We start from the raw sequence: 14,572 nt of genomic DNA on the forward strand, positions 1-14,572 counted from the left end.
GCAGCACGGTTCAATTCCCATACCAGCCTCCCTAGACAGGTGCTGGAATGTGGCGACTAGGGGCTTTTCACAGTAACTTCATTGAAGCCTACTCGTGACAATAAGCGATTTTCATTCATTTCATTCATTGAACTCATTTCCTGTGGCTGTCCATCTGAAGGTGGGCAGTGACAAACTGCATTCTGCGGAAACAGCTAATTAACCATTCAATAGGCTGGATGTTATGCTGCCCTCCGCGATGTGAAACATGGTGGATGGGCCCACTTAATGGCAGGAATGACCCTGTCTCCACCACCCCCAACTATGTCGGAGGATGGAATGGCAGGAAAGACCTTGTGTCAACCACCCCCAACTATGTCGGAGGATGGAAGGGACTAATGCGGGATTCCCGGCTGCCAGCGGTGGGATTCAACTAGGCTCATCAATGATCTAATTGAGACCCATTGCCGTTGAGCCCATGGTAATTTAGAAGCGGCTCAGGGATTAGATAGGGGTCCCATGGCTGTCCAACAAAGCAAATTGGGTTTGCCAGTGCCTCCTCCTAGGGCCGAAGGGGTGGCCACTCAAAGCTGCCCCTTATCTTCAGCCCCAATCCCACCATCAAACACCTTCAGCTTGATGTCCCACCTTGATCCTGGGCCTCAGGTGGGCGCAATGCTGCCAGTAGCCATTGCTCCCATTGGCACTGGCAGCATGAGGTGATTGACCATGCGGCACCTCTCCACCAAGGGCAGCACGAGGTGATTGACCATGCGGCACCTCTCCACCAGGGGCAGCATCAGGTGACTGACCATGCGGCACCTCTCCACCAGGGGCAGCACGAGGTGATTGACCATGCGGCACCTCTCCACCCGGGGCTTCAATCATGGGGAGGCGTGACAGTGGCCACTAAAGTGGCCAAATGCACTTGATTGCGTCAGGCCTCCCTGTACGGAACTGATGGAAGCCCCTCACTCATCTCTGACTGGTGGGTAATAGCCTTGTCAGTCCGAGAATTCAGGCTAATGTTTTTGGTGTTGGGAGTCTTGTTCCTGAAATACCAGCTCAATTAATAATAATCTTTATTCGTGTCACAAGTAGGTTTACATTAACACTGCAGTGAAGTTACTGTGAAAATCCCCTAGTCACCAGACTCTGGCGCCTGTTCGGGTACACTGAGGGAGAATTCAGAATGTCCAATTCACCTAACAGCACATCTTTCGGGACTTGTGGGAGGAAACCGGAGCACCCGGAGGAAACCCACGCAGACAATTATAATTGTGAATCCCTTTCTAAAACCTGACACAATTGCTAATTTGATTACTGAATTAAGGCCAGGTGGGTTATTTCTACCACCGGTCCATTGAAGGATCCGTAACTCTATATTTCTTTATATACCAAATTTCACAGAAGAAAATTTGCATTTGTGCGAATTCTCTTTAATGGACAAATCTGAATAACATCACAGTGCATTAACAATTTTCCTGCTTATGTTATGTACAATTTATTTTGTTTTGCTACACAGTCCATTGTTATAGACAATATAATGCACAACACGTGTGCTGAGCAACAATGAGCTACCTGATTTTAAAATGTGTACAATGCATTTAAAATAAAATCACACCACTTTTTTCTTGTGTGCAGATCTATGTACGAAGCTGCTAGCTTCTGCACGAATATTATTAAGAATCTCAATTTAGACATCTATTTCCCCCAAACATCATCAACCCCCCCCCCGTCCCCCAAAACACCCATCCCCTTCCCTACATAAACCCCCTGAAGGCACTGACTCGGGTGTATTCCACCAACACCAATTTTCTATCAGATCGTCTAAATGGTTATTTTAATGCATTCACGCAATGGCCTTTAGTGGGCTATTTGTCTCCAAAAGGCATTACTGCTCAGTCTGCTCTTTTCCACAAGCCTGGATTGGGGAGCAGGAGTCGCTGGTTACTGCCCAGAGGCAGGGAAGCCTGAGGTTTATTTTACCTTTGCTCCCTCCATAGTCGAAGGCCACTGGGACCAGCTGGAAGACGACATGCACTTCTGCTCAAAGCAGCTAGTCCTGCAGACTTAACTCAATCAAACTCGGACCATTGTTAGGCTTGGTAACATCTTCGGGTGCAATTGGTGACTTGTCTACTCACCGCACCGCCCATGCGCGTCAGTTGTCCGCTGGTGAACTGGTGACCATTCTTCTTGGGTTAATGGGGTGTCCCTGGAGTCGAGGTGGTTTGAAGGGGACATGCCTGGCAAATGGAATTTCAGAATGAAAGTCTAACTGCAGGCTCAGTTCATTAATACTTAAGCCAAGCAGACCCACAATGCTGTGGAACGTAAAGCATGCCTTGTTAGCAGGTTAGGGAGGGACCAATAGACAGAAATCGGCAGCGGGATCCTCCATCAGCGGGATCCTCCGCGCAACCACGGTTTTCCCAACGGCGTGGGGGTGGCCACAATGGGAAATCCCATTGGCCGGCTGCGGGAACGGAAAATCCAGGTGCCAGCAGACGGGGGGGGGGGGGGGGTTTGCCGCTCCAGAAAACATGGCTGGCAGACCGTAGAATCCCACCCTGGATCTGTCAACTTTCTTGCACAATTCCAGCTAACCCTGCAAGCAGAGGGTTGGGACAAGAACCTCGGAAGCTTTTACCAGTTACTCAGTGTGGGAAAGCTGGGCAGTTTTAGTATGCACTTAAAGCTTGGATAATGTCACTTTGTGCTGACGCTATCTGTGTGGAGTTAAGATCATCTCCCCCCCCCCCCCCCCCCCCCCCCCCGGAAATATAGAGGTTGCCTTCTCCATAACAGAAAGAGAATTTCTGCTTATGTGAGCTTCTCAATAGCTTGGTCTGGAGTTTCTTAACCAGGGCAATGGGTTTCTGTACATTTCAGGTACCCAGCTAACAAAATGGCTCAGACACACACCAGGTTGTGCCTCACCCATTGTGGAAAATACATCAGATGTTGTAATAGGAAAAATGTTCCAACACAACGATTTCTTCCAACTGCTTTTTCATCGCATACATGAGTTATCTGAAAAATGTATTAACAGTAAATGTATGTAAAGAAAAAACTGGAATTAACTTTCGAAATTATGTACAACGGCTTCCTAACAATCACTTGGGAAGTTTGTGTTGCTCCTTATCAAACTAGTTCCACTATCAATGGCACACCCTACAGCGACCATGTCCTGTGCTATGGAATTCTCTCCCTGAAACTCCACGTTCATGTCACTCTTTTCCCAATCGCTGATTTGGGATTGTATATGTGCACGTTGATACTGCATCGACCAAAGACAGTTAGCCCTCTCAATGTTGGCAAGACAGATGAACCACTCGGAAGGAGCAAGAATTATAAAAGTTCTATAAGGTTTTTGGTTTTGTTGTGGTGGATTATGACAATAATTAAAACAAGGCCTCTGAAATCAATTTTAGAATACTGCATTTCCACTAATATTTTATACATATATATTTAAATGCTTTTCGGTTAGGTCTTTTTCTGACTCTTTATATTCAACCTCACCTTCCCCCCCCCCATCTTATGTTTTCACATTAATTTAATAAATTACTCCGCTGGGGTACAGTTCCCAGAGCCAGCAGGTCATCAGCTGTTTCTTAATGGCAATCCTTTACGTATGATCCTTTGCATCTGCTAATCGGCTGACTATTTCAAGTCCTTGGAGGTCTCGAGCATAAAATAAGTGGTCGCGGTGGTGTCGTTCATTCGATGGGGAAATTAGCAAAAGCCAAGAGTGGAGTGTTTGAACCTGGTTGTCTTGTTAATGCTTCTCCATTCCAGTAACTCGCATTTTGTATCCTCACCACCCCCAACTACTTTTTAAAACTTTTTTAAAAATAAATACACGTAAACTTTGCAAAATCTTCTCCCCACTGAGCATAATTAACAGAGTGGAACTTAGCAAGGTATCACAAGAGCGAAGTGGGCATAATCCAGAGGAGTTTCAAATCACACACTCCCAAAACCGGCTACGGATGAAGAAAAGCAGCAGAATGGGAAGATCGGGGGAAAAGGAGTAAAGCCAAAATGCAACAGTGTCAGTTTGCTCTTTTTGGTAGTCATTGGACAGATCATAAAGCCAGGGTGTCCTTGATCAACCTCCTCATGGTGGTACTGACAGATGTCCCAAGTGAATCAGTGATCTGGTAACTGATTTTGTACAGGTACGGCTGTACATCTCTCAGGCTCGTATCAAAGACATTGTCCACCTCCGACTGCGTTGGCATTTTGGGCAAGTACTCGTGCCGATTCATGACCTCTATGATGTTGATGATCTTCTCGCCTAGTTTCTCGCCCACCTTCTCGCGGCAGATCTGCCTCTCCTGCTCGTTGGCCAGGTTCACCACATTGAGTTTGAAGGCCCACACCTCCCACGGGATACACTCATCCGAGAATGGCCAGCGAGACTTCTTCTTCTGGTAGAACTCCAGGGAGATCTGACCGCTCCCATCACTGCCAGAATTACGAAGGGCATCCTTTAGTTAAAAAAGAAAAACGACATGAGAAAGACAAGACCACTGGTGAGATCTATCGATCTAGAATTACGACCCAATCCCAATTGTTAGCTTGGAGTCTTGCTGCACCATTGCCCTGACTTCAAGGTTGAGGGGAACTCTAAACCATGTGGACCACAAGGTTTAATTTGGGTTCTCATCCATGCTCTGATCTCATCCAGCATTTGGGAGGATACCACAATTTGATCAGGTAATCCTAGTGAGTGTGAAGTCAGTCGGAGATCCTACTTGATATTAAAGCGATTCCTTGTGGTAAATCTATAAGTGTCAGTGTTAGGCTTGAACAGGATTGGACAACCTCTCTTTTTAGGATCATAGAATGGTTACAGAACAGAAGGAAGCCGTTCAGCCCAGCATGCCAGTACTGGCTCTGTGCAAGAATTCAGTTAGTCCCACTCTTTTCCGTGTAGCTGTGCAATTCAGGGGCTGTAGATTATTTTTTAAACACAAGACCCTGCTCCCATGCCCACATGTCTACTCTTGGCCTGCTGCAATGTTCCAGTGAAGCTCAACGCAATCTGGAGGAACAACATCTCATCTTCCGGTCAGGCACACGACAGCCTTCTGGTTTCAACATCGAATTCAACAACTTCAGATGATCAGCTCTACCCCACCTCGACCCATTTGCTTTCATCCCGTTTCATTTTAACTGTCTTTTACCATTTCTTTCTTTCTTGTCTTTCTTTATTTATATTTATCCCCCCCCCCCATCTTATCCACCATTCCTTACCCTTTCTCTCCTTTGCTGCCCCCTTCCCTTCCCTCTGCATTTACATCTGACACAGTTTACCCTCTGATGTTAGTTTCTCTGCTGTTTGGCCTTTCACATCTTTTGTTCTCTCTGGGGACTGCCATTAGCACTCTTTCCCCATGGTTTCTGTGGCCATTAGCACCCCGTTTCCCTTGGTTTCTGAGGCGAGGACTCATCTTTCATTCTCAATCCACAGTATAAATATTTCCTACTTTCTCTGTATTATAGTTTTGACAAAGGGTCATCTGGACTCGAAACGTTAGCTCTTTTCTCTCCCTACAGATGTTGCCAGATCTCCTGAGATTTTCCAGCATTTTCTCTCTGTGGCTGTAGATTCTTACTGTCTGGGGTTACAGAGGAGAGTGACCACATGGGCAAGGTGCCCAAGGGGGGGCAATACCAGTGAAATCAAACACCATTGAGTGAGAAGTGAGAAAACATTTTATTACAAGTATGGGGTGTTAAACCATCAACATACCACCTGAAGTGGTAAGACCATAGGACATAAGAGCAGAATTAGGCCACTCGGCCCATCGAGTCTGCTCCGCCATTCAATCATGGTTGATATTTTCTCATCCCCATTCTCCTGCCTTCTCCCCATAACCCCTGATCCCCTTGTTAATCAAGAACCTATCTATCTCTGTCTTAAAGATACTCAAGTGATTTGGCCTCCACAGCCTTCTGCGGCAAAGAGTTCCACAGATTCACCACCCTCTGGCTGAAGAAATTCCTCCTCATCTCTGTCTTAAAGGATCGTCCATTTAGTCTGAGGTTGTGCCCTCTGGTTCTAGTTTTTCTTACAAGTGGAATCATCCTCTCCATATCCACTCCATCCAGGCCTCGCAGTATCCAGTAAGTTTCAATAAGATCCCCCCCCTCATCCTTCTAAACTCCAAAGAGTACAGACCCAGAGTCCAGAACCGTTCCTCACATGACAAGCTCTTCATTCCAGGGATCATTGTTGTGAACCTCCTCTGGACCCTTTCCAATGCCAGCACATCCTTCCTTGGACAAGGGCCCAAAACATCTCACAATACTCCAAATGGGGTCTGACCAGAGCTTTATGCAGCCTCAGAAGTACATCCCTGGTCTTGTATTCTAGCCCTCTCGACATGAATGCTAACATTGCATTTGCCTTCCTAACTGCTGACTGAACCTGCTCATTAATGTTAAGAGAGTCGTGAACAAGGACTCCCAAGTCCCTTTGTGCTTCTAATTTCCTAAGCATTTTCCCATTTAGAAAATAGTCTATGCCTGAATTCCTCCTTCCAAAGTGCAAGCTTTTCCTCTCCATGGCCGATGAAGAAAGATTTTAATCTGAGCGGTCAGGAGCAAGTAGTGTGTTCAGTTTTGGATACTTAACCTCAGGAAAAATATGTTTTTGAAAAGGGCAAAGTGCAGCATAGATTGACAAGAATGCTAGCATAGCTCAATAGAATCAATGGCATGGAGACAGGCCCTTCAGCCCATCTAAGCTCACCCCATTTGCCTGCATTTGGCCCTCTAAACCTATAGAAATTTATTTTACTTTTCCTAGGTTTACAAAATCTTCTTTCTTTGTATTTGAGTGACTGCTGCATATCATAATTTGATTAATACAAAGGTTTCACATCAGTCAGTGGTTCATCATTTGGATAGATTTCACATTAATAATATAATGATAAATGCTATCATGATACTATTTCAATACATCTAGGCCAATAGTGTTTAATATATATAAATGAACAATGTTTGATTTGATTATTGTCTGATTATAACTGGAGAACTGCTACATGGAATACAGTTGTTACCCCATCTCACTGGTATATCCGATCATAATGCCCATCTTGATGGCATCGCCTACAGTCACTGCAAGCGAAAAGGCCACAGTCAACACGGATGTGTCGTTCACATACTTCATATCGGGTTGCGATTGGATTCAGGGGGCAGCTTGTTTCAGCTCCTCTTGAACTTGGGTGGCACGGTGGTGGCTGGCTATTGCATCATTTTTTTCAAATTCATTTTTTGTGGGATGTGGGCATCGCTGGCCAGCATTTATTGCCCATCCCTAATAGTGCCCTTGAGAAAGTGGTGGTGAACTGCCTTCTTGAACCAGGGTAGTTCCTGGGGTGTAGGTACACCCACAGTGCTGTTAGGGAGGGAGTTCCAGGATTTTGACCCAGCAACAATGAAGGAACAGTGACATGTTTCCCAAGTCGGGATGGTGAGTGACTTGGTGGGAAATATCGGGTGGTAATGCATCTTTGTCCTTCTAGGAGACCAACTACAACCCCCCCCCCCCCCCCCCCCCCACGGGATCAGTGATGTCCATCTGAGAGGGCAGATTGTGGCCACTGTCTGGCGGGCGGTGTGTGCGCTCCTCCGAGCTGGAGTGAGTTGAAATGCCCCGGGAGGGCTGGAGCCAGGGAGCTAACTGGGAGTCTCAGGAGGGGGTGCTGCCGGCTGACACCGCGGCTGTTAGGCCTCTCGGCGAGTCGTTATGAAAAGAATGCAGCCAGGGCCGGACAATGGAAGCCCTCGGATTTGAACAGAGAGCGAGTGGCACAGGCCGGTGCTGACATAGCCCCTTCCCTCCCCGCACTCCGGGGCGGCCTCAGGCTTGGGAGGGGGGAAAACTCACCTTAAACTCGCCGACAGATCGACGCAACGTGCGGTCCAGCTCGTCGGACGAGACCCGCACATATGTGCAGTCGACGAAATCGCAGTCGACGTCCTCGGTGCCCACGGTGCCAATGGAGTAGGTGCCCTCCTTCTTGTAGTGGAACTTGCCCGAGCTCCTGTGCAGGAGTACGGTGTGGAGCACGGCCAGCACCGTCTCCTCGATCTGTCGGGCCTCCACCGTCAGCTCCAGGGTCTGCGACCGACAGTTCATCCTGACAGCGGCCGGTGTCGGTGTGTGTGTGTCCCACCGCCGCTGTCCCGAGGAGTGAGCCTGCTGGAACCTTGCAGCAACAATGTAACCATTTAACAATGAAATGGAACGCGGTCAGTTTCTGCTACAGTGTAAACATTCCACTGGGTGACATCATCCTGTGTGGGCGGGAGGGGGAGGGCAGTGCGGCTCAGCCCCTTCCTTACAGCGTCCTGACTGGGACAACACACACCAGAGATTTTAATACGCGAAATACTTTGGGGATTATCTTCCACACCAATACCCTCCAACACTCAATTTACCTTTACCACCCTCCCACTTTCTGCCATCCTCACCTCTGGGAGGGGGGGGGGGTGGGTCTAGAGAAGGAAGTAGGTTGGAAATGAAATCGTTTGTGCAGATCAATAAAAATTCAGAGGGGGGGGGGTCTTCCAAAACTGTGAAGGGGCGGCAGGGTGACCCTGTAGTTAGCACCGCTGCCTCACAGCGTCAGGGACCCGGGTTCGATTCCGACCTTGGGCGACTGTCTGCCCATTCTCTCCGTGTCTGCGTTCAGTTTCCTCCGTTTCATCCCACAGTCCGTAGATGTGAATGTTATGTGGATTGGTCATGCTAAATTGCCCCTTAGTGTCCAAAAGGTTGGGTGGTGTTACCAGGGCCGGCCCAAGGCACCGGCAACTCGGACAGTCGCCCGGGGCGCCATGTGCTAAGGGGCGCCAGAGACCCGGGTCCCACGCATGCGCAGTTGGGCCGGTGCCAACCAGCGCATGCGCGGTGGCCGCCCTCCCCCAGGGCGGCCCCCTCCGCCGTCCGCCCCCACCTCGGGCCCGCCCCCCCCCCCCCCACCTCGGCCCCCCCCCACCCCCCGCCTCGCCCCCCCTCGGCCTCGGACCCCCCCCGCCTCGGCCCCCCCCACCCCCCCCCGCCTCGCCCCCCCCCCGCCTCGGCCCCCCCCCCCACCCCCCCGCCTCGGCCCCCCCCCCCCACCCCCCCCGCCTCGGCCCCCCCCCCCCCCCCCCGCCTCGCCCCCCCCCACCCCCCCGCCTCGCCCCCCCCACCCCCCGCCTCGGCCCCGCCCCCCCCACCTCGGCCCCCCCACCCCCCTCTCGGCCCCCCCCCACCCCCCTCTCGGCCCCCCCCCCACTCCCTCTCGGCCCCCCCCACCCCCCTCTCGGCCCCCCCCCCCCACCCCCCTCTCGCCCCCCCCCCCACCCCCCTCTCGCCCCCCCCCCACCCCCTCTCGGCCCCCCCGCCCCCCTCTCGGCCCCCGCCCCCCTCTCGGCCCCGCCCCCCTCTCGGCCCCGAGGGTGCGGTGGAGGCAGATTCAATTGTGGTTTTGCAATAGGGAGTTGGAGCATTGTCTGATGAGAGATAAACTGCTGGATAACAGGGGACGAGCAGGGTGACCAACTCTCACGGGAAAGAATATAAAAGACTCTTTGCTATAGGGGGCATTTGAGCTGGTGGGGGTTGGGGGCAGGGTACTGCCAGGCCTTGTGTCTTCGGGGATGTGATGTGGGAGGGGCTGATGAGTCTCAGAATCCCTACTGTGCAGAAGTATGCCATTCATCCCATCGAGTCTAATAATAATAATCTTAATTAGTGTCAGAAGTAGGCTTACATTAACACTGCAATGAAGTTACTGTGAAAATCCCCTAGTCACCACACTCCGGCGCCTGTTTGGGTACACAGAGGGAGAATTCAGAATGTCTAATTTACCTAACAAGCATGTCTTTTGGGACTTGCAGGAGGAAACCGGAGCATCTGGAGGAAACCCACCATCTGAAAGAGTACCCTACCCAGTCCCACTCCCCTGCCCGATCCCTGTGACCCCATAACCGCACCCAACCTTTGGGCGCTAGGGGACTATTTATCATGGCCAATCCACCTAACCTGTACATCTTTGGACTGTGGGAGGAAACCGGAGCACCCGGAGGAAATCCACGCAGACATGGGGAGAATGTGCAAACTCCACACAGACAGTCACCAAGGTCGGAATCAAACTGAGTCCCTGACGCTGTGAGGCAGCAGTGCCTAGGGCAGCACGGTAGCATTGTGGATAGCACAATCGCTTCACAGCTCCAGGGTCCCAGGTTTGATTCCGGCTTGGGTCACTGTCTGTGCGGAGTCTGCACATTTTCCCCGTGTGTGTGTGGGTTTCCTCCGGGTGCTCCGGTTTTCTCCCACAGTCCAAAGATGTGCAAGTTAGGTGGATTGGACATGATAAATTGCCCTTAGAGTCCAAAATTGCCCTTAGTGTTGGGTGGGGTTACTGGGTTATGGGGAGGTGTTAACCTTGGGTAGGGTGCTCTTTCCAGGAGCCGGAGCAGACTCGATGGGCCAAATGGCCTCCTTCTGCACTGTAAATTCTATGATAACCACTGTGGGAGCAAGGGATCAAGACTATGGGAGAAGAGAGTCAGGGGTGACTAACCAGACATTGGGATAGTGGGTGCTGGAAGTGAGGGGAGGAGGGGGGTGCAATCTATCAAGAATGTGGACAAGGCCCTGGAAACTGTCAAGACTGGGAAATGGAAATCATTAGTACAGCATACTGCAGTTTGCATTCCCAGATGCGGACTGTAATTACATGAGAATCACCTATTTGAAATATCGGACGTTACGATGCCCCAGCAGGGAACAATGCGTTACATGGGACAAGCGCCTCAAAAACAGAACCGTTTTGGAAAAGCTGGGATGGTTGGTCACCGTGGGGAATCGGTGCAGGAGTGGGACTAACTGAGCTGTGTTGCAAACATTCTGTAATTCCCATTTTCACTTTTCAAAAAACAACAAATTCTGACTTTCACTAACTAAAATAAATCTATGTTGATATAAAGATTTTTAAGGAGATGGGGAAATAGAGTGAGATTCATGATCAAGAGGAGTGAGACAAGTACGCACATTGGTCTCGCCTCAACAACCATAACTTAGATTTATATAGCGTCTTTGAAGTATGAAAATGCCCCAAGGTGCTTTGCAGGAATTTTAGGAAACAAAATACGACAGTCACAAAAGGAATTATTTCATAACATGGATTTTTGGGGGGAGTAGAGAGGAAGATGATTCTCAATGCCATGATTTAAAAATGTAATAAGTCAATAATTTATTCATAGCTGGGTCCTTTCTTATTGTACTTCTCTTACATACCAGTAAAACCACTCTATTTCTATCTCCAAAATAACTGTTCTCTGACCAAAACACAGCCAGCAAGCCACTTCTTTCTCCTAAATTAATTTTTTCCCTTCCAATCTAAATATAGATAACCCCTTTGTATCGTACTCTATTGACAACAATGATCATTTTCATTGACAATCTAGTTGCATTTAACTGATATCAGTGAATATCTTCTATACTTTAATTAAGTATGACCCATTGACCACACAACACACAGCATGATGACATAAAAAGTATAGGAGCAAAATACATTGTGTTGGATTCACCCCGATGCCGAAATCGCGGCCGGCGCCGGGGTGGAGAATCCATTCTGGCTCACAAAATCGGGATCGGCGCCGGTTCCCTGATTCTCTGGGGAGAGTACGCCCCGCCGCAGCATCTACCTGCTGCCATTGCTGGATGCCCGCCCTGCCATTCTCCACCCCCGACCGGCTGAAGTCCCGACTGCGTGGGTCTAATATGGTCCTGCCGGTTGGGATACTCAGTCCGTGGCCACCCTGGTCAGGACGGGCCGATCGGAGGGCAGGAGGGGTCTTATATGCGGCTGGGCAATGTTCGGGCGGGCGGTCAGGGTCGGGCAAGCGGCTGATCGGGTGGGGGTCTATTTTCAATGGCCAGCTCCGCGGTCTGAGTCCGCCATGGAGCACAGTGAGGCCACTGGGGGCCCCTGCCATGCGCATGCATGGCCTCTGACCCGGAAGTGCGGGCAAAAGCTGCCAGATTTACTCTGGTTCCCTGCTAGCCCTCCTGCAGAGGTAGGAATATGTGGCCCTATCACGCCAGTTTTTCACGTGAAAGTCCACAGTTTTTACGACAGCATGGGGATAGAGTCCCAAAAACAGAGAATCCAGCCCATTGAACTTCCAGTACTCTGTCACGCAGTTGCAAGAAGATAATTAGAAACATTTATACAGTGCCTGGTCAAATCTTTCAGATATATCTCACAATATTTCACATACAATAAAGCGCACTGACCATTGTTAGATAGACAAATATAGAAGCTATTTAGTGTATAGTAATGTTGTTGGTGCTGTTTTCAATGACCTGAGAAGAACACCCCACCCCTCTCTCAACATTGCTATTGTATTTATAACTGCTACCAGAACTGGCAGACAGATCATTGAAACACAGAATGGTTACAGCAGAGAAGGAGGCCATTCAGTCTGCTGTGTCTGTGCTGGCCCTCCAAAGGAGCATTCACCTAGTCTGACTCCCCGGCCCTTTTCCCGCAACCATAAAAATTCTTCCTCTTCCGATAATAATCCTATTCTTCCTTAAATGCGCTGATTGAGCAGAGCCCAATTTGCTGGACCGTGACTGGTTGCAAGTCCCCCATTTCAACTGGCAACAGGTTTATCGGATGGGCACTGAGAATCTGTATGACGTCCCGGGGAAATACCCTGAAGTATTCCAGAAGGATCGAGGCAGGATCAAAGGGGGAACCGTTTCACTCGGGGGCGGGGTCTATGTCCACAACTTTGGAGACGGGGCACTGTGGCTTCTAGGTCTTGTGCTGGAGAGAAGGGGATCAGACTCCTGCAAAGTTAATATTCAGCGAAGAATTTAGCGGAAACATTGGGACCACCTCAAGAAGCGGGAGCTCACGCTACAGAACGCCAGCTGGCGGCATTGACGCCTCCTTCGTGCCAAGAAATGCCCTTTAGCCAGGGGACCCAGCTGTCTATATCCCAGCACCCGGTCCAGCAGGAGGAGGATGACTCCGGCTCGGAAACGGAAACGGAAGAATCCGTGCAGGCAGATGACATCGTGTCCGGGACCCGAGGTCGGCCAGGAATAGGCAGTGGACAAGCCGATATACACCACCCGACACAGAATTGCCGCAAACTGAAGCCCAGCCTCAGGCCTAGCGGTGCAGAAGACTCCCACGTTGGTGGCTGAGGGGGGAGCTTTCAGACTTTGGGTGGGGGAAGAGGGGGGAGGGATATCATGACTCCCATGAGGAAACCACTGTCGATCTCCTCGTCAGATTGGTGGAGTACGAGCTTCCCAGGTAGGGGGCGGAGGCCACCCAGCTGGAGCTTGCTAGACCTATACACAAAAGGCGGCCCAAGCAGATCCCGGAGTTGTTGATTGTCCCAACGGGGACAGGATTTTGCAGAGTTACTGCCATATATAATTTAAAATAAATCCTTGTTCCACTACCACTGACTTCCTCAGTTACTAAATGATACTACTGATATAACATCTGATGACATGCAGACAGCTGGATACCTTGCACATAGGCAGACACATTGGACTGACAGACAGACAGTGATAGGAGATTGATACACAAAGAAACCAACACACATATGTAGATAAACAAATGGACATACAGATATAGGTATAGACAGATGGAAAAGTAGATGGACATAGGTAAACAGACAAAGATGAATAGATGTAAGTGGCTAAATAGGGACGGCACAGTGGTTAGCACTGTTGCTTCACAGCTCTAGGGTCCCAGGTTTGATTCCTGGCTTGGGTTATTGTCTGTGCGGAGTCTGCATATTCTCCCCTTGTGTCTGCGTGGGCTTCCTCCGGGAGCTCCGGTTTCCTACCACAAGTCCCGAAAGGCGTGCTGTTAGGTAATTTGGCCATTCTGAATTCTCCCTGGGTGCCGGAATGTGGCGATTGGGGGCTTTTCACAGCAACTTCATTGCACTGTTAATGTAAGCCTACTTGTAACAATAAAGATTATTATTATTAGATAAATAAATAAATAAATAAATAAATAGGATGACAGATATTGATAAATAGACAGATCTATAGAAGTAGATAGAAAAGTAAATACATAAAAAGACAACCTTCCAAAGTAATAATAATAATCGCTTATTGTCACAAGTAGGCTTCAATGAAGTTACTGTGAAAAGCCCCTAGTCGCCACATTCTGACGCCTGTTCAGGGAGGCCGATACGGGAATTGAACCTGCGCTGCATGGCCTTGCTCTGCATTCCAAGCCAGCTGTTTTGCCCACAGTGCTAGTCTGGTCTCTTGAGCATTCCCAATTTTAATCACTCGACCATTGATGGTCAAGCCTTCAGCTGCCTGGGCCAGAAGCTCTGGAAAACCCTCTCTACCTCTCGTTCTTTAAGACATTCTATACAATCTCCTTTTTTGGAATGTTTTACAACATTAAAGATGCTATATAAATGCCAGTTATTGTTGATGGATAGGTAGACTAATATAGATAAACAGTTAGAAATACAAAAAGACAGATAAGTAAAAGATAGAGATCGATAGAGGTAGAGAATGATAGATAGA

The 14,572-nt window shown here is 49.3% G+C and overlaps 1 protein-coding gene across 1 annotated transcript; it reads right to left on the reverse strand.

Moving 5' to 3' along the window:
• Positions 1-1,396: 1,396 nt before the first annotated feature.
• Positions 1,397-8,314, reverse strand: atg101 (autophagy related 101). The gene is made up of 2 exons (XM_038801444.1): positions 7,886-8,314; positions 1,397-4,475 (listed from the first exon to the last, which is right to left on the reverse strand). Exons 1-2 carry the CDS (start codon positions 8,135-8,137, stop codon positions 4,071-4,073), a joined length of 657 nt encoding a protein of 218 aa, XP_038657372.1. The 5' UTR covers positions 8,138-8,314; the 3' UTR covers positions 1,397-4,070.
• Between the last annotated feature and the right edge of the window lie 6,258 nt (positions 8,315-14,572).

Source organism: Scyliorhinus canicula, chromosome 7 (assembly GCF_902713615.1).
Source record: "Scyliorhinus canicula chromosome 7, sScyCan1.1, whole genome shotgun sequence".
Taxonomy (NCBI): Eukaryota; Metazoa; Chordata; class Chondrichthyes; order Carcharhiniformes; family Scyliorhinidae; genus Scyliorhinus; species Scyliorhinus canicula.